Here is a 26,466-nt window from a genome sequence, read left to right on the forward strand (position 1 = left end):
CATGTTCATTAAAGGAGATAGGAAAAATTCAGAAAGTATGGGAAAAAAACCCAAAACCATTCATGGTTCCATTAACTGGAAAAACACAAATCATGTTTAACCTTTTCAATTTTTTTGTGTCATATTATATATACATTTTTAACACAAAATTGGGATAATCCTGTATCCTCTGTTTGAAACTTGATGTTTTCCCCTTAATATTCTGTTGAGAGTAATTTATTTTGTGCTTATTTAAGCACTTTTAAGTAATTTTCATGACTATGTAGTGTCCCATCATGTGGCCTACCATAATATTCTTTACCAGTGCATGTAAATTACTTCCAATTTCCTTCTCGTACACAACCCTGGTGAACACCCTTGTGTGTGCATCCTTCTGGACATTCCTGATTATTAGCTTAGCGATCCTAGTGGGGTGGTTGTGAGGCCTTGATGCCCAGTGTTTGCTTCCATTTCAGAAAGGAGGCATCAGTTCACCTTCCTTGCCAGCTGCATATGCAAGTGCTCATTTCCCTACATCCTTGCCAACACCCTTGTTTCTTACCTTTTATAAAATAGTGGTCTTCGAGTTTTGCTGTGTTGATATTGTTCCTTACGAATGTGTCAGACCACAGGGGAAGTTACTTAGCGATGAGCACCTCAAGGTGTCTGCGGGCCTGGGTTTCTCTGAGCCGCAGGCTGCAGGTCTAGTGCTAGGAGTCATCTCGAGGCCTCTCAGTGGGTGTGTGCTCCTGGGGGCTGAGATACAGGCTGAGCCCGATGCTTCTCACCTCCAGCGCTGCTGTTTGCTGCCCTGTGAGAGGGAGAAGTCCTTCTCCTGGCAGAGTCCCGGGATAACTAGAAAATTTGTGAAACGTGGGCTTTCTTGGGAAAGCTCTTTGGCACTGGAAGTTTGCACTCCCAAACATCACCACCTGTCACAATGGGTTCTTCCACTGCACCTAGGATGGCAAAGAGGAGACCATGGCAGGCAGGCAGATATTTAAGAAGGATGAATGAATGTGCTTTTTGAACCCAAACCAGAAAAGCTGCCTAAAGGGCTGTGGTGCCCCTCCAGCTCTCTGATCTCTGTGTTCTGTGGGAGTCGGGCCTCCCCGTGTGCCTCTGTCTTCCTTTACCATATTGCATCAGAAAGGAAGTGCAATCCAGGCCTGACAGGTGGGGTTTTTTATTTCCCCCGACGGCGTACCTCTTGACCTCTATCTTCTTGCCAATGATTTTTTAAATCCTAAATGATTTGGCAATAATTGCTCCTCCTCGCGTGATTATTGCCCTTCACCGATAGTAAATCTGTGAAATCCCCAGGGGCCCGAGCGCACTTTGGTGTGCGGAGCCCACAAGCTGGCCCGGACAGGCCTCACTGCCCCGGGCGGCTGCACCCCCACGGCGTCCCTGTGCCCCACACTCCCCCGCCCTCACACGCGCTTCGGGGCTCTGCCTGGATTTGGCATCGATTTATCGTGCAGAACCACAGCTGCCGCTCCTCCACGAGAGTTCTTCCTCCAAGGGCCCAGGTCCCTCTGGTTCCATCTCCATGGGCCACATGGACAAGTGTCCTGATCCGGGGAGGCCCTGGGGGTCTGTTCTGAGGGTGAATTTCTGCTGTCTTGGTGTGTCTGTCTGTGTGTACACACGTGTGCATATGCACAAAATTTTATTTTCCCCAGAAGCATGGAAGCTGCCAGGCATGTAAAATTGGAAGACTTGTTTCATTTCCAAGGAACTTTCTAGCAAGATGGCCCCCGGAGCCCCTGGCAGCAATGGACAGAGTCCTAAGTCGGAATGCTGTGAATGTTCAGGTTTCAGGACTCCTGCTTGAGAAGGGTAAAGTAGACTCTCACGCTGGGGCTTATAGGTGGCCCAGCCGCCTGGGCCAAGCCCCTACCATCTCCTCCCAGGGGAGCTGTGTGGATACCCAGGGGACGCTGGCTTCGCAGGCCCCCATAGAATCACCTGTGTGTGCCGCGGGCTCTGCCGCTGGTCCCACTTCAGGGAACACACGTAACCACTGGCTCTTTCTTCTTTAGTGACTGATGATTTCCACACAGCTGTGTGGTAGCTTGATAAAAACACAAATCTGGACTTGGCAGTCTTCTCCAACATCAGTCATTCTAGAAAAAAAATTCCAATTTTTACCGTATCTGGGTACTTGCTACTGGCACTATTGGATACTTAATGTTTCTTAAAATTGATTCATTTCTTAAACTTAAATAAATGTATTTTAAAAGGCCCTTTGATCACTACTATAAAGGAAAACCAGAATCACTCACTTACCATAAATAGATTACTCTAAAAATAAATACAAAACGAATACATTGAAAATGTATGTCCTTGTTCTACCTAAAATCAAATGGTATGTCACCAGTATGCATAACTCACTTTGGTAAACATGGGATTAGATGGAGAAAAGAGCAGAGAAAACGAGGGAAATGCATGAAGTTTAGAATATTCACTGGGAAGGAATGCATTTTATTTCAGGTACCTCCTGTGTCTTGCAGTGGGTTGTGGCTACTAGGAAGTGGCAGAATTCTCAGCACCGTGGCCGTTGGCCATCTCCCCCGAGCTTTCTCCTGGGGCCAGCCTCCCCCTGAAGCTCTCTGATAGAGGCCCCTCTGGCCTCTGTTGAATGTGATTGAGTGACAGGGACTTGGTACCTCCAGCAGCCTGTGCTGGTGGTTAGAAAAGCCTCGTGTTTACCTGGAACCACCTCCCTGGCCTCTGGGGGCAGCACCAGCTCAGTCTTTGTTCTTCTCCACAAGCTCCTTATGATTCCTCCAGTTATTTGAAGGCCTATTCAGGAGATGTTTCCAAGGACAGTTGCTTCAGGCTTATTAGCCTGTGCTTTTTGGAATTCATTGTGTGGCCTGCCATGGTGAATGATGGCAGAGGGGCAGTGCACACGCATGTGGCGTCCCCTGCTGGCAATGCTCTCACCCCTTCTGCTGCACCCCCTAACCTGATTGACCCTTCTTGCCCTTCAGGTCAAAGCTCAACACCTCACCTCCTCCAGGAAGCCTTCCCTGACCACCCCACGAGGTCAGGCCTCAACAGCCTCCTGCACTTTTCCCGCCCTGTGCTTTATCACAGGGCCTGGCTGTGTGTTTGTGAAATTATCTGGTGAACATCTGTCTTCTGCATTGGACCAGGAGCTTCACAAGGGCGGGGACTATATCTCCTTCACTCATTGTATCCCCACTGTTTGGCCCACAAAGGGCTAGATACCAAGTTGCCAGGTCACTGGGGGCAAGAGTCCCCTTGTAAGACAGTGGACTGTCTCCAACAGGGCTAGACTGAGTTTCCTCAACAAAACATTTCCTAATTTTTTTTTCTTTGAAGCACGGATAGATAACTTACTACGTCCAGGCACTGTCCTTGATGCTTAACTTGTGTGATTTCATTTCAACACCACCCGAGAACTTGAGCTCATTGCAACAGAGTGAGACTTGAGCTCAGTCCGTCCATTCTGCTGGTCACATAGGGGCTGCCTCAGTTTCCACTACCCTCAAGCCCCAACTCCGAGATGGAAGGCAAATTCCATCTGGACTCCCGTCCTCACAGGCAGTGTTCAAACTGGTGGGTAAGATTTCTCCTGCTTGTGAATGCTTCAAGGTCATCGTTTTGGTTTTCCTTGACTTTGGTTTGTGTATTTATTCATTGGTAAGCCCTACCTAGCATCTGAATTCCAGAGAGGAAGCTTGCGGAATAACTGTCGCTTTCAGAGCTTCTGTCCCATCAACATCAGGACACTCACCCTGTTACAGGAGTCCAGTTTCTCAGGCCTGTCTGGCCTCTGACCAGGGAAATTCCTGACTGGACCTGAGAGCAGATCTGGAACACATTTGATGTCTGAGGCTTTTCTTCCACTGGCGGAATCTTCTGAAAATATTTTGAAACTTTTAATAAGATTTTTGTGTTAGTTGAGTTAGTTGAGTGCTCTGTTTTCTTTAAAAATTTATTTACGTAAGACAATATGAATCAATTTAAATGATAATATGAATAATTCATGTTGATATCGCAAAAGGAGACCCACCAATGACTTGAGTTTCAGCGACACTGAAGCGGATTGTACTGATTCCCCAGCTCTTTTCCTTGGTGACCAATGACAAGTCCTATTGGCCGTGCCTCCAAAGTGTCTCCAGACGCGGACAGGCATGCCTTAATTCAGAACACTGATCCACTTAGTAAGCTTTTGTTGATCATCAGCTAAGTGCCAGTTATCAGCACGGGGCCCCCCACTCAGGGAGCTCAGACATTTCTGGTGGAGTGGGATGAGAGAACGGACCAGTGTAATGCGGTTGGGTGCGTGCATTGCTGGGGGTAATCACAGAGGGTTTGGGAGGGCCCCGGAACCCAGCCAAGGGGCCCAGCCGGGGCCTTGAAAGGTGTTCAGCTGAGCTGAGTCCTGAAGACTGGTAGGGAGGCAAGCAGGCAGAAAGCACAGCATGTGCCCTTGGGTCGCCCTCTCTGTTGCCCTCCATTCCTTTTGTAGATCCATGATTTCCATTTCATAGCATTTTCCTTTTGCCTAAAGGACTTCCTTTTACATTTCTTGTGTGTGGATCTGTTGGTGATGAAGCCTTTTAGCTGCAGATATCTGAAAATATCTTTATTTCACCTTTGTTTCTGAAAGATAATTTTGCTGGGTATAGAATTCCAGGTTGGTGTTTTCCCCATTTCAGTATTTGAAAGGTGGTGCACCACTGTCTTCTCACTTGCAGTGTTTTCAATGAGAAATCTAATGTCTTATCTTTGTTTCTCTGTATAGAACATGTCTTTTTTTTTCTGGCTATTTTAAGATTTTCTCCTTGTCACTGGTTGTGAGCAATTTGATTATGTTGTGCCCTGATGTAGTTTTCTTCATGTTTCTTGTGTTTGGTGTTGGTTGGGATCTTGGATCTGTGGATTTATCACTTTTGTTATGTTTGGAAAATTTTCAGCCATTATTTCTTCAGATATTCTTTCTGTCTCCTTTTCTCTCGTCTCTCTTTCAGGGACTCCAATTACATCTGTATCAGCTCCCTTGAAGTTATGTCATAGCTCACTAATGCTCTATTCATTGTTTTTAAATTATTTTTTCTCCTTGTGTTTCATTTTGGGTAGTTTCTATTACTGTCTTCAAGTTCATTAATCTTTTCTTCTGCATTGTCTAATCTGGCATTAATCTCATCCAGTGTATTTTTTATTCCAGACATTGTAGTTTTCCTCTTTAGAAGCTTGATTTGGGTCTTTTCTTTTATCTTCCATGTCTCTACTTAACTTTTGGAACATATGGAATATGGTTATAATAGCTGAGGTAGTGTCTTTGTCTGCTAATTCTCACATCTGTGTCAGTTTCGATTGATTGATTTTTCTCCTCATTATGTGTGATATTTGTCTTCTTTGTGATACTTGTCTGATTTCTTTTTTTTAATGGCATACCAGACGTTGTGAATTTTCCCTTTTTGGGTGCTGGATATTTTTGTATGCCCATAAATATTTTTGAACTTTGTTCTGGGATGCAGTTAAATTACTTGAAACAGTTTGCTCCTTCCACAGCTGATTTTAAGATTTGGGAAGCAGCACCAGAGTAGGGTTTAGTCTAGGGCTAATTATTCCCCACTACTGAGAACGCTACCAAGTGCCCTGTGAATTGTGAGATTTTCCAGTCTGGCCGGTGGGAACAGGCATGATTCCCAACCCTGTGTGAAGTCCAGGCACTATTTTCTTTCGTTTTTCGGTGCGATTCTTTCCCAGGCCTTGGATGGTTTCCTCGCTCGCATGTGCTGATCAGCAGTTGACAGAATGCTGTATCCTTTGGGGGGACCCTCTGCAGATCTTGGCCACTCTTCTCTGGGTAGCCCTCTCTCCCGGGTACTCTGTCCTGGGAACTCTAGCTCCATCTCTTCAACTCCGGGAGTATGCTGGGCTCCGCCTGGGTCCTCGCTCCCTGGGCCTGGTCTGGAAACTCTGAAGGTAGTAAGCTGGGGAATCATAGGGCTCGCCTCATTTGTTTCCTGTGTCTCAGAAGTCATCCTTCATCGCTTGATGCCTGGTGTCTTGAAAACTGTCATTTCATATAGTTTGTCTGCTTTTCTAGTTGTTTCAGACGGGAGAATATATCCAAGAGGCTGCTTTTTGAAATCATCTCCAGGCTGTGAGCATTTCTTGTGTGTGTGTGTATTTTTGTTTGCATAGTATTTTGTTTTTTATAAGAAGTACCTCCACTGTTGAAAGTAAAACCTTCTAAATTGTGGACTACAAAGATTTGCCAAGAGATTTACTTAGTTTTCACAGAACCAACAGTTGGCAAAATTACCTGGTTACAGAGTGTTGAGCTGCAGGTAGAATTCAGCTTATGTTCAAATAGAGGCAAGACAGTGTCAGCCTCCTCACGTGTTCCGTGGCAGCCTATCAGTGATGCCTGCTGATTGATTTCAAATGGCCCAAATATGCACCATTCAGTCTCGGCCCATGGGGGGCAGCGGGAGATATATTCCAGGTGAGTTGACTTTTAATCAATATGATGACAACATCACCTTGTTTAATTTGTACGATGGTGGTTTTAAACATCAAGTCAAGCAGTGTATTATGTCAGAAAAAATGAAGGATCGCAGGAATAACACCCTCCTGACATCACTTCTGAGTGCATTTCACTGCGTCACAGGCCATCATGATTGGAGACGACATCGAGGGCGACATCGGCGGTGCCCAGCGGTGCGGAATGAGAGCCCTGCAGGTGCGGACGGGGAAGTTCAGGTGAGTGCCCCCCGCGGCCGGGCTCATCTGCCTCCCTGCCCCCTGGGTTCCCGGGGTCGCCATGTTTTTGTTCTGTTTTCTTCTCCAAAATAAAGGGGTTATTATTTCCAAGTAGAAGAGCAGTACGTGGGCATCACTGACTTCCACGTAACTGCCCTCTAAGGACAGGCCTGGCTGGCCTCTTATAGCAGAGAGTGGTAAGGGAAAGCAGCTCTTGATCCAGCTCCAAGTTCCGAAACTGGGATGTGAACAGGTGTGTAGTGGAGACAAAAAGACAGTGGCTGTGGCGTCGCAGGCCCGGCCTGCAGCGAGTCGGGTGGGTTTGGGCTGTGCCCCTTTCGGCCATGCGGTGGGATCCTGCACTGCGCGTGGAGGGTACTGCCGTGGGCGCCTGGCCCTCCTGGTCACCCTCCCTCTCCTTTTGCTCCGCCTTTGCTGATCTGCAAGCGACAGAGAATCTAGAGACGACAGATCCTCAGTCGGGGACGCTTGGAACTGAACCTCTGTCTCCAGAGGAGCTTGTGTTTTCTTTCCTGGGTCAGAAGTCAGCCTGGCCTTGAGCAGGTCGCTGGTGGACGTCTGTGGCGGGTCGGGCACTGGTGGGCACGTGGAGGTGACCTGTGGTGACCGGCTCTGGCTCGCTCGGCTCTTGAGAGTGCCTTAGACATCGGAGTGTTGTCCTGTTGTATTCTAGATGGTTTCTATTGCGGCCACTCAGAGAAAGTACAGTGTGTGGATGCTGCAGAGACCTGGTTAACATGGTTCCCGAGGGGTCCTTGGACTTGGGGGGAAGGGGTGTTACCTCTGTCCTGAGCTATCTGCTTAGACAGGATCAGAGAAGTAGATTAGAGGGCTGGCTCTCACTCTGAGGCCCCTCTCCCGTGTGAGGGACCCAAAGGACCTGTGGGTTTGGGGCTATAGATGGACACAGGTGAGTGAGGAAGTCTTGGTGCACCTGGGGTCTGGGGCCAGGAAGTTCTGGAACCCACCTCCTGGACCGTCCCAGAGCATCGGAGGCCCTCTTGAAGGGCACACCCGAAATATGGACCTTCTTTCTTCCCCAGGCCCTCAAAGAAGGGTTTCCTGGGTCCCTTCAGCTGTGTCGGGCCTAATTGAGGAGACCCCACTCACAAACTTCAGAAACATTCTCTCTAGGAGGCCGGCTGGGGACCCCGAGATCCCTAATCCCACCTTTCCCCCAAAGTTGCAGAGCCCATCTTGTTGCTGAGCAGTGGGACTAGGCACCCTTTAGGTGATGCTGTTCCTTGGTGTTGCCCGGCGCATGGTGCCGCCCCAGGGTCACTGTCCCATCAGGAGCCCAGCCCAGCAGCCAGCGCCTGCTCGGTGAGCATCATTGACTGATGAGCAAAGGAGTGATGCCTCCTTGAAGACACAGTGGTGTGGCTTAGAAGGAGGTAAAGAGTGAGAACTATAGTGTTTGGCTGAGGGCTGCTTCTGCTTTCTTGGGGGAGAAACATGTCTGTCCCAATTAAATGTGGCCTCAGTTGGGGTCTTTCTGGCCAGCCTAAGCCGTGCCCCTATAAACTGAAGGTACTGACCTTGCCCTAGGCCCCAAGCATGCCTCTTGTTGCTGGGTCTCTGCAGAAGGTCCACACACACAGTCAGGAAACCCACACATGGGCAGGGGTATGTGGGAGGCTGCGTCACACCTTACACCATCAGGGTTGGCACTTTTCAGAGTCTCCCATGACCCTGTCCCCCAGAGAGGTAAACCCCGTTAACGGTTAGCCAGATCCTTCCAGACTGCCTTTTCTGTGTAGATAAACATATGGCTAATATTTTGGTTTTTTTCTTTTTACAAAAATGGGATTATATTATTTCATAATCGACTTTTTCTTGAATAATGTCTTATGGCATCTTTCCATGATGATTCTTCATAATTTTTTTTTTTTTAAAGACTTTATTTATTTATTTTTTTCCCCCCAAAGCCCCAGTAGATAGTTGTATGTCATAGCTGCACATCCTTCTAGTTGCTGTATGTGGGACGCGGCCTCAGCATGGCCGGAGAAGCGGTGCGTCGGTGCGCTCCCGGGATCCGAACCCGGGCCGCCAGCAGCGGAGCGCGCGCACTTAACCGCTAAGCCACAGGGCCGGCCCGATTCTTCATAATTTTAAATACCTAAGGAGATGCCGTATGTGAGTACTGGTTCGTGCCTGGCACCGAGCAAGCCCTCAGCAAAGGTGAGGTGATGATGGTCCTGTTGGTGATGTCCCTCTCACTTCCAGGAGCAGCCACCCGGCCCTGAGTGGAGAGGATGGGGCTTAGCCTATCATTTCTCAATGGTGTTTAAAGTTTCACATCTTTTGATTTGCTTGTTTGTAAGGACATAAATCTGTTTTGTTAACTATGCAGGATGGAAGGAGGAGAACCGTAGCCCAGTTAAGGTAGCCAATGAACCACCTGAGGGGGAGGTCACGTGGCAGAACAGGAGGCCAGGTTCTGTGCGTGAAAAAGCGGCGGGAGACCTCTGCCGTTGGCCACTCTATAAAGCCAAGCTGTTCAGTACGGTAGCCGCGATCTGTGGGTGGCGCTGCTGAGCACTTGAAATGTGGCTGGTCCAAGTTGAGATGTGCCGGAAGTGCAAAATACACGCCAGATTTCAAAGACTGGGAGAAAAAGAATGTGAAAGGGCTCATTCATAATTTTTTATACTAATTACATGTTGAAATGCTGATATTTTATATTAATTTCACCTACTTATTTTTATTTTTGTTAATGTGGCTACTAGAAAGTTCTAGCTTGCCTCTGCGGCACGCATCAGGACTCAGTGCATTTCTGTTGGTCAGAGGGGCCCCTGCACCGCCCCCTTGTCCCTGCAGATGGCACTCTTGGAGCATGGACCACACCCTGGTGGGGGCATGGCCTGCTGGCCAGACCAGCTGTATGCTCTGCGGCCCCCAGGGGGTGGGAAATCCACAGAGGCCCCCGTGGCACCCTGCATGGTGCCCTCTGCAGATGTGTGGTTGGCTCAGGGCCAGTGAACAGCCTCAGACGTCAGCCAGTACCCCGGTGACTGGGCAGTGTCCCTTCCTTCCAACCTTCCGGGCAGCATCCAGCTCCTTCCAGGGCCACCCTGGCCCGCCCCCCAGAGCTCTCTGCTCCTCTCGAGCAGGCGGCACTAGGTTTCAGGGTCAGCATGGCCCATGTCTGCACCAGACGTAAGCTGGTCGGGGCAGGGTCTGTGTCCCGTGTGTGAGCAAGGCATGTCCTTACTGTGTGCTGGGGCCTCTCCTCTGAGTGGCCTCACAGGAGCCAAGGGCCACTGGATGGGTCATCTGGGTCTCAGAAGGCCCTGTGCACCCTGTCCTCTGTCGGTGGCCTTAGGCTAGCTTTGGCTGAATTGGAGGAGTGAGGGGGTTGGAGGATGGCCTTGTCACGGGCACAGGTGCAGAGAACCATGCGACGAGTGAGCTTGGCGCTTACACCTGGCCATGGGGCTTCTCTGCCGACTTTGAGGCTCAGGGCAGGATGGGGAGGCTGAGCCGAGTGCAAATCTGGGCACTGTCACCGTGTAGCACTGGAAAGGGAAGGAGGCTGGAGGGGGCAACATAGGGCTTCCTGATGGCCCTGCTACAGGATGCCCCCTTAGGCCAATGTCTTCTAGTTGCGCACACGCGTGCATACACACATATGTGCTTGCACACACACACACAAGCGATTGTGTTTTGGAGGCAGCCAGTCAGATGTCTGCTGGGGAATGTGGGATTTGGACTCACCTGTGGCTGTGAGATCTCCCTGTGACCTTGGATGTCTTCATCCCCATCGCCTCTTTCTGCTTTTATCACAAAATGGCCCAACGAGAAGAGAGTGAAGCCTCAGAATTGGGAGAGGTCACAGGGTGGCCTGCGCTTGGGAAAGACAGCTTCACAGGGCCTGCCCCACCAGCAAAGCTTGGTTTCCTTGCAGGAGAGGCCTTGTGCTTTGACCCGGGGGGCTGGGTCCCTATGCCAACCCCACACATTGGGGCAGGGAGAGGCTCCCAGGGCAGATAGCTTGCAAACATGCCTCCTTCCAGCAGGCAACCTGAGCCACGGACAGAGGGACACAAAGCTTTCTTTTCATATCTGCTCTGTTTGGAAGTCCGGCCCTGCCAGGGCACGGCCCTCACCTGGCTGGCAGGTAAAGGCCTTTTGGGCGTTCTCCCCATCTGCCCCATTCTTGGCACGTCTGACGCGTTGGGTCTGTTGGCAGAACAATCCAGCCCAAGGCCAGGAGGCTGCTGATCCTCCAGACTCCTTGAGATCCCACCCCGACCACAGGCCCCAGACAGACGAGAATGTTTCCTTCACTGGGGGCCCTATGCCCATTGATGGCAAGTCCTTCTGGTCCCAGTGAGTCCTGGAGACCCAGAGGGTGCTGGCTAAAGGGGGTCTTTTCAGATGAGGTGGCTAAAGCCTTGCCCAGGGCCACCTAGTGAGGTTTCACAGAGGCTGGGGAGCCCGTCTGCTCCTACCCCAGGTGGGTGCCTTTGCCACCACCTTTTTCCTACTGGGAACATCCTGTCCTTGTGGTCAAATTCTGCAGCCACAGCAGTCACGGTCCCAGCCTCGATTCAGGGCCCACGCAGGGCCCTGTGGCTGAATGATGGGCAGCTCGGCTGGGAGGACCGGTGCCCCCACCCCTGAGCACTGTAGCCCCCCTCTCTCTCTCCCTCCTTCTCTGAGGGGGAGGCCTCATCTTCCATGGGGGCTGGGGCTGGCTTCTGTGTACCCCCATTCTGGAAAATTCAGTCAAGGGCCATTCTTCCCAGTTCTGAGATGGCCTGTCTGTCCCCAGTGGAGAAGGAACAGCTGTCAGCGTGTCTGACAGACCCTTCATACCTCCTTATATCCCCACCTGACCCTTCCTCCTGCACATGCCAGAGATGGGGCAATGTTGCCCTGACTGTTCCCGCATCGCTCTGTTCCCCGTTCTACGCTGCACACCGCAGCCGCCACCCTGGTTCTTAAGCACAATTGTAGATGTCACTGTTTCAAAGTGCCTCCTCCCCCGTCATGTAGTTGCTGTGTGAATAAACCAGCTACATGGAGCCGGCACGGGATCTTTCTGATTTGTTGTTTGCTCAAGGCTGGAAGATGGTTTATGAGCCCAGAACATTTCTCACCAACAGTTTGCCCTTTTGGACTTGAGAGGGAGAGTTTCCTGGGACTGGGATTCCAGATGTCCTCTCAAGGGCCCCTCCTGGGCTGGGGCTCGGCGCTCCATTTGCACCAAAGCTGAGCGGGGGCCCAGGTGCTGTTGGGCACTTTCCACCCAGCGGGGCGGCCAACGGATCTGGGATTCCAGCTGCCTTGCAGAGGCTGAAAGATGAGGGGATGCAGAGAATTTGATGTGGACCTGGAGGCTGCAGTAGAACCACCCCAGAGCCCGACTTGGGTGCACTCTAAAACAGCTGCTGCCCGAGCATCCCACCTTGGGTCTCCTCTGACTTTGCAGCCAGACTTCAGAGTTTTTTTCTGTAAGAGGCTCTGGTTTCTCTTTGGAATGAAATAGATTTTACTTCTAGTGCCAGGTGGTGTTTGAGGGAAATGAGTGAACTGGCTGTTAATTTTTCAGTAGTCACAGTGCTGGCTGTCAGAGCCTGGGGTTGGAGGTCGTGGCCTCCACCCGTGTGTCAGAGCCTGGGGTTGGAGGTCGTGGCCTCCACCCGTGTGTCACGTCACGGAGCCTCGCCACGTGTGCACTGAGCAAGACCTCCTGCCCTCATGGATGAACACTCCCTGAGCCTCAGGCCGCTGGGAGACGCTCCCGGCTGGGGAGGAAGCTCTGGGCAGCTTCAGGTAGGGCTGCAGTCCAGGCACAGAAACTGGAGACAGGGCCAGCTACCACTTCAGCTGCATCCTAGGCTGGTACAGATGGGGAGAAGGGGTTAATGCTGAACTTGGGGGCTCACTCCTGGGTCCCTCAGGCTCCACTCCTGACTGCCAGTCAGGGGAGGGCATTGGGGACAAACCTGTGGAAAATCGACTGTGGAATGCGTCAGTGGGCTGCCCGGTCAGCCCGCCGGCAGCCTCAGTCTCACAGGTGGATGGAGACTGCGGGTTCAGGTTGTGGCGGGCACTCCTGGGCTTCGAGAGGTCACTCAGCTCGTCTGAGGTCACACGGTAGCAGGTGAAGGGGGCACACCGAGATTTGAGCCTGTATGCTTTTTTTTTCTTTTGTCTTTTTTTGTAACAGCTTTATTGAGAAATGATTCACATGCCATACAATTCAGTGGATTTTCAAATATTCACCGAGTTGTGCAGCCATCACTACAGTCAATTTTATAATACCTCATCATTCCAGAAAGAAACTTTGTACAGTTTAGCCATCATTCTGGAACCCCTCCATCCCTCCCAGCCCTGGGCAACCACCAGTCTACTTTCTGTCACACTTTCCTTCATTAAAAACATTTTTCAGAAATTTCCTGTTGTAGTAAAATATATATAACATAAAATTTGCCATTTAAAAAAATTGTGAAGTGAATAAAATCTGAATACACACTTATACATGAATAATGAAGGAAACTCCCCCAGGTCAAGAACTGGGACGTCGTCAGCTCTGAAGAAGACCCCAGTCCCTGATCAACTCCCAGCCTTGCAGAGGGGACCACGGGCCGCCTTGGTCACAGCCACATCTTGGTATTCTTCGTAGTTCTGCGTGGGTCTGCCTCCCACAACAACGGCGTCGGTCTTCCTGAGCCGACCTTTATCTAACCTATGTGCTGCCTGGCTGCAGCTGGTTCATCCCTGTGGCCGCGCGCCCTTCGTCCTCCGCGGTATGAACACATCTCTTGCTGCCCACCCCAGAGGGGACACTTGGGTGGGTCCCAGTTTGGCCATTCTGCACAGTGCTGCCAGGAACATTCTGGTCCCTGTCTCCAGGGCACATGGGCCTGGGTCCTTCTAGGCTAGATCTGCTTACGGATGAAATTGCTGGGTCATGTGGGATGTCTATGGTCAACTTTACCACATTATGCCAGACTTTTCCAAATCGGTTGTGCCAGTTGACACCTGCATCACAGTGGGCCGGGCCCCGCTTGCTCCCGTCCTCATCACCACTTGGCTGTGGAGGGAGGCCGATGTTCTTCCCAGTTTATGGCCCTGAGGAGTCTTCGGGATAATGCTGGGTACAGTCCAGTCCACCCTGACCCAGGGCCTCAGGAGAGGTTGGGGAGGGACCCTGAGGGGCCCGAGGGGAGGGCACTGGAAAGGCAGAGATGTCGCCTGCGGCAAGGTCAGTGCAGCGTCAAGGTGGAATTGGTAGGGGCAGACACGCCCATTTTCGGCCCCTCCGCTCCGGCCCCGCCCTCCGCTCCGGCCCCGCCCCACCGGCCCCGCCCTCCCCTCTGGCCTTGCCTGGATTGGGCGGTTTCCTCCACACCTGCCCGGTTTTTCTGCTCTCTGATTGGCGGGGGCCGGGGGCGGGGGTGTGGAACAGAACTAGGAATTGTAGCGCTTTCTGGCACTTGACCCTTATTACCCTTTTTGGCCCGTGACCCAGCCTGCTTCGTGCCCGGGGCAAGAGGGGAATGGTCTTCAAACTGAACAGCCTTGCGGAGCTGTGCGCCTGTCGTGGAGAAACCAGCGGGCCGAGGGCTGGTGGGCTCCGGGCTAGGAGGGGGGTCCCAGGTAGAGGCCAGGAGGTGGCTGCAGAGCAACGCCACGAGATTTGGGAGGTGGCCCAGAAGTTAGGACCCCGTCGGCAGCCTCTTAGTCCCAGGCACTTGCCTCTTGGGGACCTGCAGGTAACTCGGGGGTCCCGAAAGCTCTGGAGTGGTGGGACAGGGAGGGAGGAAGCGTCAGCAGGGCCCTCCAATCCCACTGGACCCGGCTGGTACATTCCAGGAGTCCCTCAGCAAATGGAAGGTGTGTGCTCTGGAGCGCTGCTCACATTCACTGTTCTCACCCTCATGACGGCCTGAGAAGGGGACGGAGTCACGGCTCCCATTCTACAACGAGCTGGCAAGGAAGGTGTGAGAACAGGGTGATGCCTCACGGAGGGCGTCTCACACGTCATCACCTGTGCAAGTGCTACCTGCATCTTACCTCATCTCATCCAAACCTCACAATCGCGTGGGAGGCTGCGCCTCTTGTTACCCCGCTTTATAGATGTGGAAATGGAAGCTCAGAGAGGTGGAGTAACTTGCTCAAAGGCACACAGCCCGCCAGTGTCCGAGTCAGGATTTGAACCGACTTTGCCTGATTCCAAGGCCTGTTCTCCTGAATGCTCTGACACCCTGCTGCTCCTTCTCCCCTGATTAGCCAAGTCTCACTGGAGCTCCGAGCTAAGGCTGGGTCTCACCAAACAAGAGTGGCCACTGTGAGGCTCACAGGACTGTGCAGGTCCCTTAACTCCTTGTCGCCCTTCCCACCCCCTGCCCCAAAGCATGCTGTGCTCGGCCCTACTGGAGGAAAGGGGCTGAATGGAGATGAGCTGTGACTTGAACAGAGGCTGGCCCAGGGCAGGCCCTGAAGTGGGTCACCTGACCCCACCCAGTGCCTGTGGGGGGGTGACAGGTGGCAACCCCAGAAGTCACATCTTTGCTGCCTTTGTGGTTAAAGCCAGCTAAAACCAAGCCCTCCCTTCACCTCCTTTGTGTGTGTGTGTGGGGGGGGTGCCAGGCAGTTCTGGGCAGCTTGGCCTGGCCGCAGCGTGCCAGAGGAATAAGGGCACACTGCGCTGAGAGTGCAGCAGGAACTGTGGCCCAACCGTCCTGCACTGGGCTGGCCGCCTGCCCGGAATAGTGTCTAACCCCGACATGAACCTGGGCCACTTGGGCTCTGCTGGATGTCCCCCGAGGGCTGTGAGAGCCCACCTGCTAGGGGAGCCCCTCTGAGACCTGGGCACAGCCGCAGCCCCCTCGCTGAAGTGTTGTTGCTCGGGGACGTGGCGCTGTTGGCGCGAGCCAGTCCCGGGGGCTGGCGTGGGAAGGAGTCCCCCAAAGCTTTCACTGTTGCCGCTGTTTTCTAACATACCAGGGAAGATGCATTTTTGATCCATTGATGGGATCTCTGATTTCTACGTCTTCCTCAGAAAGATGAAGAAGAAGAGAGTAGCTTGGGGCCCCCGACCTGAACCCTTGCAGACAGAGCTCCATGCAGTTCTTGTTTCTGATGATCACTCCATATTTGGTTTTCTTTGTGCTGAGGCTCATCTGTGTCGTGGGCAGGACCCAGGCTGTGCCTTTGTGATCTCAGCATGCTCCCCATCCCCAGCTCCAGTGGTGGCAGCCTTTTCTGGGTGGGGACAGCCAGGGACAAGGCCCCCTCCCCAGCCTCCTCCCACAGCCCCTGGCTGGATGCTGCCTGACCCGGGTGGCTCTCCCCGCCTTCACCACGCATGAGCACCTGCGCCGAGACCAGAGCAGCAGGGAGACTGAGAGGCCTGGCTCCTGCCTCGGAGCACGTCCAGTCCAGCTGGCCAGAGACCTCGTGGCGGGGGGTAGTGAGAGCCCAGTCTCGAGGGGCTGGGTGTGAGTCCCAGTCACTCCACCACTTGCTCGTGGTGTTTCTTCATGTGTCAAGTGGAGAGGAACCTCCCCTCCCTCAGGGTCCCCCCAGCTGTGTGTGGGATGCAGGGGGGAGGGTTAGGCTAGGCACCCCTCCCGCACCCCCCAGGTGGTATCTTCCCTCAGCAGTTCCCGTTCTGTCCACCCAGCCCAGACCAGGCTGATGGGATATTGTTCTGGACTCCCTGGGCCTCCCCGCTGGGCTTACCGCCTCCAAGTGCTCGCCACTCTGGGGGGGCCCTCCGCCCAGTGGTCACCCTGGTTTTCCAGACTATGGACCTAATCCTTCCCATTGCCTTTAAAATCTCAATGATCCTATTGCTGGTGAGAGGAGGCCCAGTTCTCCTCCTTTACGCCTCTCTCCCCATTCCCAGATATTTACAGAGCACCCACCACGTGCCAGGCGCTGTTCTGGACAGGGAACTAGAGGGAATGTGACAGGGGTCCCCTGCCCTCCAGAGCTGTTCTTTCTAGTGGGGAGGGGGCAGCAGTAAAGAAACAAATAAACCCACAAGCAAGATCCTTCCAGAAAGGGAGCTTCAAGGCCCTTTCCTGGTGCCCACTGGCCTGCCAGGCAGCCTCCTCTCTTGCCAGCCTGCTCACCTATCCCTGCCCAGCTGCCCCAGCAGGCGGCCGTTCACACACAGACACCCACCCCCACCCCCACCCCCCGTTTTGCTTACATCCTTCCCGGGGCCTGGACTGCCCCTCCCACCAGGTGTCCAGGTGTCCTCAGGTCACTGCTCCTCCTTCAGGCCTGACTACCCCCTGGGAAGCTTCTGAGAGAAGCAGTCCCTCATGGGTACCCCAGCCTTGGGCTCAGACTATCTCCCCACCAAATTGGGACCCAGCCCTCCTTGCCTCAGTGGCCCCTGCCTGACAATGGTCCCTGGGGCAGCCGAGCTGACCGCCTGGTGCCCAGGTGGGGGTGGTGGGGGTGGCAGGCAGTGTGAGGCTGGGTCCAGCGGCCTCATCTGCTTCTCACCTGTGGTCAGGGGTCTCAGCCCCCTGGTGTCTGGCCTCCTCATTTAGCCCATGCATTCCCAGTGGGGGTGATGTTGCCCCCAAGGGGGCCAAAATTCTTCTTAGGACTGAAAAAGTTGATGTTACAGTGGTTTGTGGCCTTCCAGAGGGCCGTGGTACATAGACAGGGTGGCAGGTGGGTAACGTGTTTCCACCTGCTCTGAGTATGGTCCCTGCATGCCCTTGGGGTCATTCTCCTCTACCTCCAGCGCCCACGGGCCACATGCCTGGGCGTGGGACTCAGGCTTGGCCATTCTGGAGCATGCAGAGCTCCTGGCCACAGTGATGGGTATGTGATCTGAGTTGGGCTGGTGAGTTGGCCCAGGATTTTTCAGAACCCCTAGGAAAGTGGCCAGTGAAATAAAAGCCGAGAAGTACCAATGGCCATCTTTGCTACCCCAGGGGAAAGCCTGCCCCAGGGGGAGCTGACTAGCAGAAAAGCAGAGTCTAGAGATGGACAGAGTGAGAGAGACTCCCAATTACATCGTTTGATCACCTGGATGTAGCTCTGCCTGAAGCTGGTCCCACTTCTGGCCTTTTAGTAAAGTGGGCCAATAAATTAGCATTTTTGTGAGCAATGCAGCAACGAGCACTGTGGTACCTCAGAACTGGTCCAAAAATCTCTGACATCTACCCGGGTGGTCAGCCATGTGGGCTTCTGTCCGATGTACACCCACTAGGGAGCCTGCCCCAGGGTTCTGCTTTCTTACTCACGTGGATGATGTGTGCAAGGCCCAGTCCACGTTGCCCTTTCTGAGGGCCAGATAGAGACCTTTGCAACGGCCTGCAGCTCACGCCGCTGCTGGCTTTTTCCATGCTCTGGAAAGTGCTGGAAGGGACCTCATTTAACCTTGGAGGAAACTTCCCGCAAAGGTGTGTCAGAGCTGTCCCAAAATAGAGCAGGTTGCCTAGGGAGAGAAGAGTCCTCATCACTAGAGATTACTCGCAGGGGTTGGCGGACCTCCTGCCGGGAGGCTGAAGGGACTGCAGTGGCCAGGGGCTGGGGCTAAATAAAGCCTCAGCCCTCCTGAGTCTGCTGACATTTAGCTGGCACCTGTGGGTGCCAGTCATTTCTGTACCTCTGGTCCCTGGGACAGCCCTGGGAGGCTGTCCTGTCCCCCCCCGTGATGGACACTGATATTTCAGTGTTGCCACCTCCCATTTGCAGATGTGGAAACTGAGGCCCAGACAGGGCAGGGGCAGACATTGGTACTGTCATTCACCCTCGGATTCCGCCCAGTGTGTGACCTCCTCCTCTGGGTCACGGGCTGTGAGCATCAGAGCTGGAGCCCAGCAGTGTGTGAAAACCACAGGTGTCCATGCAGGTGTGTAGGTATCTGAGCAACAGAGAGACTGCTGGGAAGACCTCCACTAGTTACAGATGCTTTGGTCGTGTCCTTGCGTCCTTGGGTGTCCTCTAAATGTTTATGATGAGAGGATAACACTCTTATCAGAACAAGAGTTATTCTCTCAAGTACACTGGATTCCCCTCCAGGTTTGTAAACTTGGGGGATTCTTACAAAGAAAAACCACCCAAAGGACAACTTCCTTAATTTAAAAACAGAAACCAGCCCAAGTACCCCAGCACTCCTGAGCCTTCATACAGCTCTGACCAGGCCCCCGGATGCCCAGCCAGCTCTCTCCTCCCACGCAAGACTGCAGACCCCTGACAATGGGCCTCCTCCTGTTGGAAATCCCCACCAGCCCCAGCCTGGCTGCCCCTGGATCCTCCTGCCTTCCCTTACTCCCCAGGAACACAGCCAGAGGAGCGTCCTGCACCCGCCGAGGGGTTTCATCCAGGAAGGATCGGGGTGAGGGGCTCTGGTCCCTGTGACTAAAATCATTGCCTTCTCTGGACCACCAAACATACACAGCAGTCTGTGCCCTCCCCACAGCCTTCTCTGTCCCCCAGGCCTGGCAGGGATGTGGCCTCATTTGGTACCACACTCACACGCAGGTCCCACACCCTGGCTTACACATGCACTCATGCATACACACACACATTTTGACCTGTGGAAGGGGGGCCTCCTGAGGGTGGGATCCCAGCGCCCGATGCTGGAATGGGTGCCTGGGACCGTTGTCTCTAGGCTTGCAGACTCCAGACCCCAGGGCTGGGGGTCAGGGTGTGTCTTGGGCGGAGGGGGCTGAGCCCTAGTTGGAGACAAGTGGTGGGTAGGCAGACTCAACGCCCCCCTTGCTGAAGGGCTGGGCCAGCCCGACGTGTCATATGAGGCCAGTCCAAGCCCCCCTGCCCCGTGTCCTCTGAGAGGACACCTCAGATGCCAAGGGAGGGTGAGGCCTGGTGAGGACCCTGGAGGCGTGGGCAGGGGGTCAGTGTCAGCCACCAAGACCTGCTGCTCCCCAAGGACCCCAGGGAGTGTGCCTCCGGCCCCCTCGTTTTCTCCTCCAGACTCTCCCCTCTGTCTCTTTCCTCCTGTCCCCAGCCCCTGTCCCTCATCTGCGCCCTTGGCTTCGCTGCCTCTTTCCAGATCTTTCAGGGTCAACTTTCATTTTCCCTTCTTCCTCACGCTGCTTTCTGCTGGGGCCACTAGAGGGCGCCTTGCTCCGGGTATGGGGAGAGGCCCGGATGCCCACACGCTCATACATGCTCACGCCCAGGTCCCCTGCACTCGCACACGCACTCACACTCAGGCCCCACGCCTGCACACTAACACACTCACACCAAGGTCAAACACACTAACATACTCACGTCCAGATCCCACATTTGCCTACTCACCTGCAGGTCCCGCACTTGCACGCTCGTGCATACTCACAGCCAGGTCCCCCCAAGTCCCACACACACTCACGAGGATCCCTAGACACTTACTCTGACTCACACTCACATCCAGGCCCCCCGTGCACACATGCACCTGGGGTGGCACACGTGGGCCTGCTGACATATCTGCACACACTCCCACCTGGCCCCCACACCAGCCCACACACACTTACACGCCCTCTCTGCCTCACTCACAGCTGCTGTATGTCTCTGCCAAGCCCGGGGAAGACTGGCCCTGTGGGTCCCGCCTCCCAGAGCCAGGCCTCCAGAGCCTGCCACCCCTCCGCTCCTACCCTCTGCTGCCCCTTGTGGGCACGGGCGATGAGGCGTGGAGAACACCGAGGTGCTGAGGGCGGGGAGAGAACTTCCTGCAGCCAGGACCCCGGGGTTTAAAGCAGGTGAGCGGCCCCACATCGTCCTTGCCAGCGCCTTTTTTCCTTTCCAGCTGACCCCTTCTCAGGGGAGGGCAACCTGAGAACTGCCAGTACTCTTGGCGTGTGGCCTCCCAGCATGCCCAGCAAGCGTGAGAGAGGCCGGGTATCCACTATGAGGGGGCAGCCCTCCAGCCCCTCCAGGCTTCCTCCTGTCCCTGTCCCGCCTCCGAGCCTTTGTCCGTGCTGTGCCGTCTGCCTGTCCTGCCACCCCTTCCTCGGCGTGCCTGAATTCTGCTGTCTTCCAGGCCTTTCCTGACAGTGGAATTCCTGGAGTTTTCCCACCTAGAAGGCCCTTAGGGAACCCTCTGGCTCCATATGGGGAGGCAGGAATGGCAGAGGGGCCGTCTCAAGGTCAAGGGTAACCCTGTGGCAAGCTGGGGTCTGTGCTGGCTCCCACACCAGGGCTGTTTCTGTTGTACCTCGAACACACCTCACCTCCCCGAGAATTATGTGGCACCTTGGACTTCCCACAGCCTTCTTCTTTCCAAACCATTTTTGAGACTTCCAGAATGGTCAGGAATTCCATGTGCCCTTCTCCCAGAGCCAGACCGCGCCCAGGTTTCCCCTGTGCTCCGTGAACTCCTTTGTGGAGAGGAAGATCCAGTGGGGGCACGCAGCTCCGAGGTCCTGGCTCTAGACGTCCGTCTGGGACACTGCTCCAGCCTTGCCTCAACCTTCAGGACACTGACGGTTCTGAAGATTGTGAGAAGTCAGTTTGTTTCCTCATGATATGAGCCAGGTTATGCGTTTGGGGCCAGAATATCACAGAAGTGACGCTCTGTGCTTCTCACTGCATCTCGTCAGGAGGCGTGCCGTGTCAGTTTGCCCAGAATTGGTGATATTTACATGGATTGTTTGATTAAGATGGTGATTGCCGTAAAGTTATGTATAGTTATGGGTTTTCTCCCCTGTAGGATTTGTAACTGTTTGTGGGAGATACTTTGAGACTGTATAAAATCCTGTTCCTCCCCGTACTTTCGTCTATAGTTTAATGTCTGTTACTGCTTCTCGAATTAATTATCTCCGTGATGGCTGCCGGGTCATTCCGTCATTCGTCCTTACATTTGTGGTTGGCATTCTACTGTAAAGAAGAAGGTTTTCTTCTACTTATTTATTTATACCAGTGTGGACTCATGGATTCCTACTTAGTTCAATGGGTTATAATCTGTTACTATCACTTTTTATTATGATACTCCAGTGGTCCCTGATATGACAGCCCCTTCAAGCTGGCCTTGTGTCCTTTTGACACATCCCCACCATTCTTGAGCCCTTCCGTACTTTCTGGCACAAAAAGATGTTTCAGGCTCTTCATGTTGTCTTTGCCTCAGCCCTGGAGTCAGCCATTTCTCCAAGGAGCCCTAGTTCCTTTTAGTGGAAAGTGATACTTAGAATCGAATACCAGGGCACTAGCTGTTCTTATATTGCCTCTGGCTGTTGCTGCTCTCAGACTCTGTCAGTACACAGAGGTGGGAAGCATATGCCTGCATATATGCATGTAATTCACACACACATCGGTACATGTCTCTGTACCTCTCTGTATCTATCAAAACCATGAGTTCACCCCAATACCTCTGATTCCAGTCCAGCACCACAGGGTTCTTCCCAGCCTTAAGCCTTCACAAGTTTGTACCTTCTCCAACGGGGAGAAAGCTGGTTACATTACTCTCTCTCTGTTTGCTTATTTGCTCAGTCCCCCTGTATATAGCCAATCTCTGACCCCACTGGGCTGCTGGGTGCCTGCCCCTGCTGGACTGCCACCCCACCCACTGTCCCAAAGCCCTCCTCACTTGGGGCCCTGGCCCCCGACATGTGCTGGGTGCCATGGGCTGCCCTCCCACAAGGAAGGAAGGAAGGAAGACCCCAGACCTCTGCTGGCTCGTCTGTCTCCCTGCTCTCTCCCTCCCTACTCCTTGAGTGAAGGGACCGGGTCTTTGCCAGTTTTGTTGTCCCCACAATGCCTTGCACGTGGTGGACGCCCGGCATTTGTTAAACTGGGTAACAGTGGTCTCTCCCATTGGGATAGGCCTTTCAGCTTCCCAGACCGTTTTCACGTTTGTGGTTCTCATCCAAGCCTCGGGTAGGCAGAGAAAGTCTTCTGTTTTCTGGGGAAGAAGCCGACTGGCCCAGGGTCACCCAACTGGTAAGCGTGTTGCAAGGCAGTTACCAGCGCGTCTGTTGCTGTTGTCCCTGTGCCCCGTGAAAGCCTGGCCTCATGGTGTGAGTGTTGGGGTACAGGGGGCATTTGTTGTTGGCAGCTGGACACTCCCCTGGGCTGGTACTATTGTGGAAGAGCGTGCACTCCAAGGACACGGAAGAACCCTGGGCTCAAACGCTGGCTCTGCCGCTTACCAGCTGGGAGACCGCTGAGCCTCGGTTTTCTCATCTGTAAAATGGAGATTTTTTGAAGTATTCCCTGGTGTCGTCAGCACCTTTGGTACAGGAGGAGCTCAATCATTATATAGCTGCAGGAGATGCGTCAGGGAAGCGATGTGTGTCCACAGCGCAGCCAGCCCAACCCTCCAGATGCCCGGGGCATCCCTGAGGGCCGGCTCGGCCAGGCCCCCACTCCTGCGTAGAACGCAGGGGTCATGAACCAGGACGGTCAGGGCACCACTTTGAAAATTCACCCTAGAGACCACGTCCTCTGATGTCCAAAACATTCCCCGAGCCCGGCTCCGGGCCTTGCCTTCCCTTTGTGTGGGGGAGTGGACAGCAGCACTCAGAAGTCGACGTACTTGGGCAGGGGGAGGGAGAAGTACAGGTACAACCATGTAGGATTTCTCTTCCTGTCCATCACCCTGTGGAGCTGAGCAGAATGTGCATGCCACGGGGCCAGCCTCTCCCAGAGGGATAGACGCTTATCAGAAAGTTGACTTTTCTTTAAATAGGGTGCAGTTGGCTACATCCAGGCTTACTGCGTGGGGAGGAGGGGCTGCTCCTGGCCTCGCTCACCATGTAAGGAGATGCAGCCCACCCTTGCCCAGCCCGCCTGCTTCCACCACCCAGAGTACATCCAAAGGGCCGCTCAGCTGTGCAAGCACCTGCTCAGTGCTCAGCAGTGAGTGGGGACATGAGATGAACGAGACCAGGTGGCCTGGAGGATCCCCAGCCCAGTGCTGGGCACAGAGTGTGTGTCCAGGGGGACTTGGGGGTGCTCGAGGAGGACTCAGTGAGATGCAGAACAAAGGGGGACGAGGCATATGGCGTGGGGGTGGCAGCTCTGGGATCACCTGGTCAGCAGGGACCATGTCTCTGCCTGGTTGATGTCCTGCTCGCTGTGGGCACAGGGCTGGACACACTGTGGGCTCTCACTGACAGAGTTTGGGGATTGGGGCTGAGGATGCAAGGAGGCCTTGGGTGGGAGCCCAGAGACAGTGGCCCTTTGGTGCAGCAGGAATCCCTTAAAGGCTCCAGAGTGTGACACACAGGTAGGTGGGCTGCAGGAGAGAGCCCAGCAGCGTGGGTCACCCATGTTTCAGGAAGAAATGCCCCTCATGGGGCCAGCTGGACGGGCCACTGCCAGGAGAGTGTCATCGCCGTCTTCCCCCTGGTGCTGGGGAGCTCAGCACTGGAGACAGTGCTGGATCCACCTGGCTCTTCTTTCTCCACCACAGTGCCATAGGGTTTTCTCTAACTTGTTTGAATCTCCTGTGTGTGTGAGGTTCTAAAGAGAGCCGATGGTGGGAAGGAGGCAGCACTGGCTTGTTAGAAGCTGCAGCAGCATGGGCAGGAGGCCTGGGTGGGCGGCTCTCGGCCTGACCAGCCCTGGCCCAGGGGTGGGGCCCTTGGGGAAGAGCCTGGGCTTTGGGGCCCACGGCAGGGGATGAAATGTCTTGAGCCACCACCTGGCCAGTGTGTGACCCGGCACGGGCTGCCTTACCTCTCTGTCCTCCGTTCCCATCTGTAAAATCCAGATGCTGCTGATCCTGCAGGATGCTGTGAGGCACAGGTAGGCGAGGCAGGTACGCATGAGCCTGAGATGAGGCCTGTCCCGTCCCCCCGAGTGCCTGACCAGAGATCTCTCGTGGTTTCTGGTGCTGTCGGTGGCTTGGCTCTGGCTTACACAGGGTTGGGAAGAGCTCACTGACCTGGCTGTATAAAGTAGCAGTTAGGCCTTGCAAAGAGTTGCACATAAAGACTCTCGCAGGATCTGGGTGTTTTCTCATGTGCCCTGGTCCTTGGAGCCTAGGGGTTAAGCACAGAGGCTCTGGGCTCTCAGCCATGTGGCTTGGGGCTGGTTACTTAACCTCTCTGTGCCCCAGCTTCCCCACTGTCAATGGGGGTAGTAACGTGTCTCCTTCCTAAGGTTTTTGGGAAAACACTACTTATGACAGTGACAGACACGGGACCTACTCCACCAGAGATTGTTCCATTAGCTCGTTTACCCTCAAAACAACCGTATGGGATGGTTAACTGATATTATTTCAGAGAGGTCGGGTAACTTTCCTAAGGTCACAGAGCTGGTGAGAACCAGCCTTTGAACCCTGGGCGTCTACTCCATAGTCTGAGCTCTGAACCCCTCCACCACGGGCAGTGTTACCTGTGATTGTTGTCTCTCTGTTTGTTTCTGCACGCTTGTAAATTAGTCCAGTGGGTTTTTAAATCGTGTTGGCCTCCAGGGGCGCATGCTGTGAAGTCCTGCTGAACGGGTGTGGGGAGTGGGCTGTGCCAGGAGGAGCAGCTCACAGCTGCCAAAGGAGCTCAGAGCCCCAGGGCTGAGAGCACGGCTGGATCAGGGTCCTCAGGCAGGGAATTAGGGGACTGAGGTGGGGCTTCCAGGCTCTTGCCCCTAATTCAGCTGGAGCAGCTCTCGTCTGTATCGGGGTTCCTTGCAAATTTCACTGGGCTGAGGTGGAAGGTTCTACTGCTTCAAAAGCATTTGAAAGCTTTGGAGAGCATTGATCTCTCCAGACCCCCCACCCCCACCCTTTTACAGGTGAGGAGGCTGAGGCCGGCAGGCCTGCAAGTCGGGGCTGGCACTGGCACCAGGGCCCCCGCCTGGCGCTTCCTGCGCCCGCCCATGGGAGCAGCCCACCTTGCAGCCGAGTAGGCTCGCCCATCCTTAGGCGTGTTCCTGGGTGTTCTGCCTGGGGTCTCATGGGCTCATGGGTGCCGTGTCTGGGGGCTGGCAGGAACTGTGCAGCGTGTGGAAGTCATTCCTTGCTTTTTTCTGGCCAGGGTCAGCTTGGAGGGAGAAGAAGGGGTTAACCTGTTTGGAACCCGCCAGTAAAGAGGAAGCATCAGTGTTTCCACATGAAATAGTTTAAAATAAACTCCTGTCCAGCCCCTCTGAGGCCGCCCCAGAAGGATCTTGCTAGGACCAGATGGAGGCTCATGAGTGCCTCCTAGTGTCCCAGCTCTCTGTCTGCAGGCTTGGGAGAGCCCCTCGGCCCTGCAGGTCATGGCAGGACCAGGACGTGGGCAGGCCGAGGGACCAGGGGGCTCCAGGAACCAGCTGATGTGTCCCAGAGCCAAAGCAGAAGACTCCCAGAGGGTTCTGTGAGTGGAGGTGGGGAGGAGGAGCAGGAGGAGGAGGGCAGGGAGAGCTTCGCTGCCACTTTGGAAGGGACCCTCTGAAGGCAGGAAGTGGGACAGGCCCGCATTTGGTAGAAGACCGTTGGGAACCTCAGATATCTAAAAACAAAGCCTTTGCCACAGCTTCAAGCCCTGGGGAATCTGGACGGATCCAGCAAGGATTGGTTTGGACGATGGCCCTTGATGGGTCAGGTGGAAGCCATGGGCAGTCCTTTTGCTGCTGAGAGTTGGAGGGGCCGAGCCATGAGGGGTGGGGTGCTTGAACTGCCAGCTGGTGGCTCAGGCCTCCTCACCTCTCTGTAATAGAAATAATAGCCATTTTTGTAGAATAATCCAGCACTTAATGATGTGCAGGCACGAGCACTTCCTCCTCTGTGCAACAAGCCTGTAAGGTAAGTATCGTCTCTGGGTTTTAAATAAGGAATGTGAGCATCAGAGACGTTCAGTAACAACC

The 26,466-nt window shown here is 54.0% G+C and overlaps 1 protein-coding gene across 6 annotated transcripts in view; it reads left to right on the forward strand.

The window, feature by feature from the left end:
- Nucleotides 1–26,466, forward strand: part of LHPP (phospholysine phosphohistidine inorganic pyrophosphate phosphatase) — a 148,460-nt gene that overhangs the window by 47,215 nt on the left and 74,779 nt on the right. For 2 of the 6 annotated variants that reach the window (XM_058544234.1, XM_058544235.1), the window contains one exon: nt 1,665–4,407. In XM_058544234.1, coding sequence (XP_058400217.1) covers nt 1,665–2,024 — 360 coding nt within the window. In that variant the 3' untranslated portion in view covers nt 2,025–4,407. Of the gene's footprint in view, nt 1–1,664; nt 4,408–6,640; nt 6,733–12,931; nt 13,248–13,269; nt 14,068–18,831; nt 18,848–26,466 lie in introns of those variants that run through there. The other 4 variants (XM_058544237.1, XM_058544236.1, XM_058544239.1 and 1 more) reach the window with 4 other exon arrangements.

The sequence above is a fragment of the Diceros bicornis genome, chromosome 6, assembly GCF_020826845.1.
Source record: "Diceros bicornis minor isolate mBicDic1 chromosome 6, mDicBic1.mat.cur, whole genome shotgun sequence".
NCBI classification, from domain to species: Eukaryota; Metazoa; Chordata; class Mammalia; order Perissodactyla; family Rhinocerotidae; genus Diceros; species Diceros bicornis.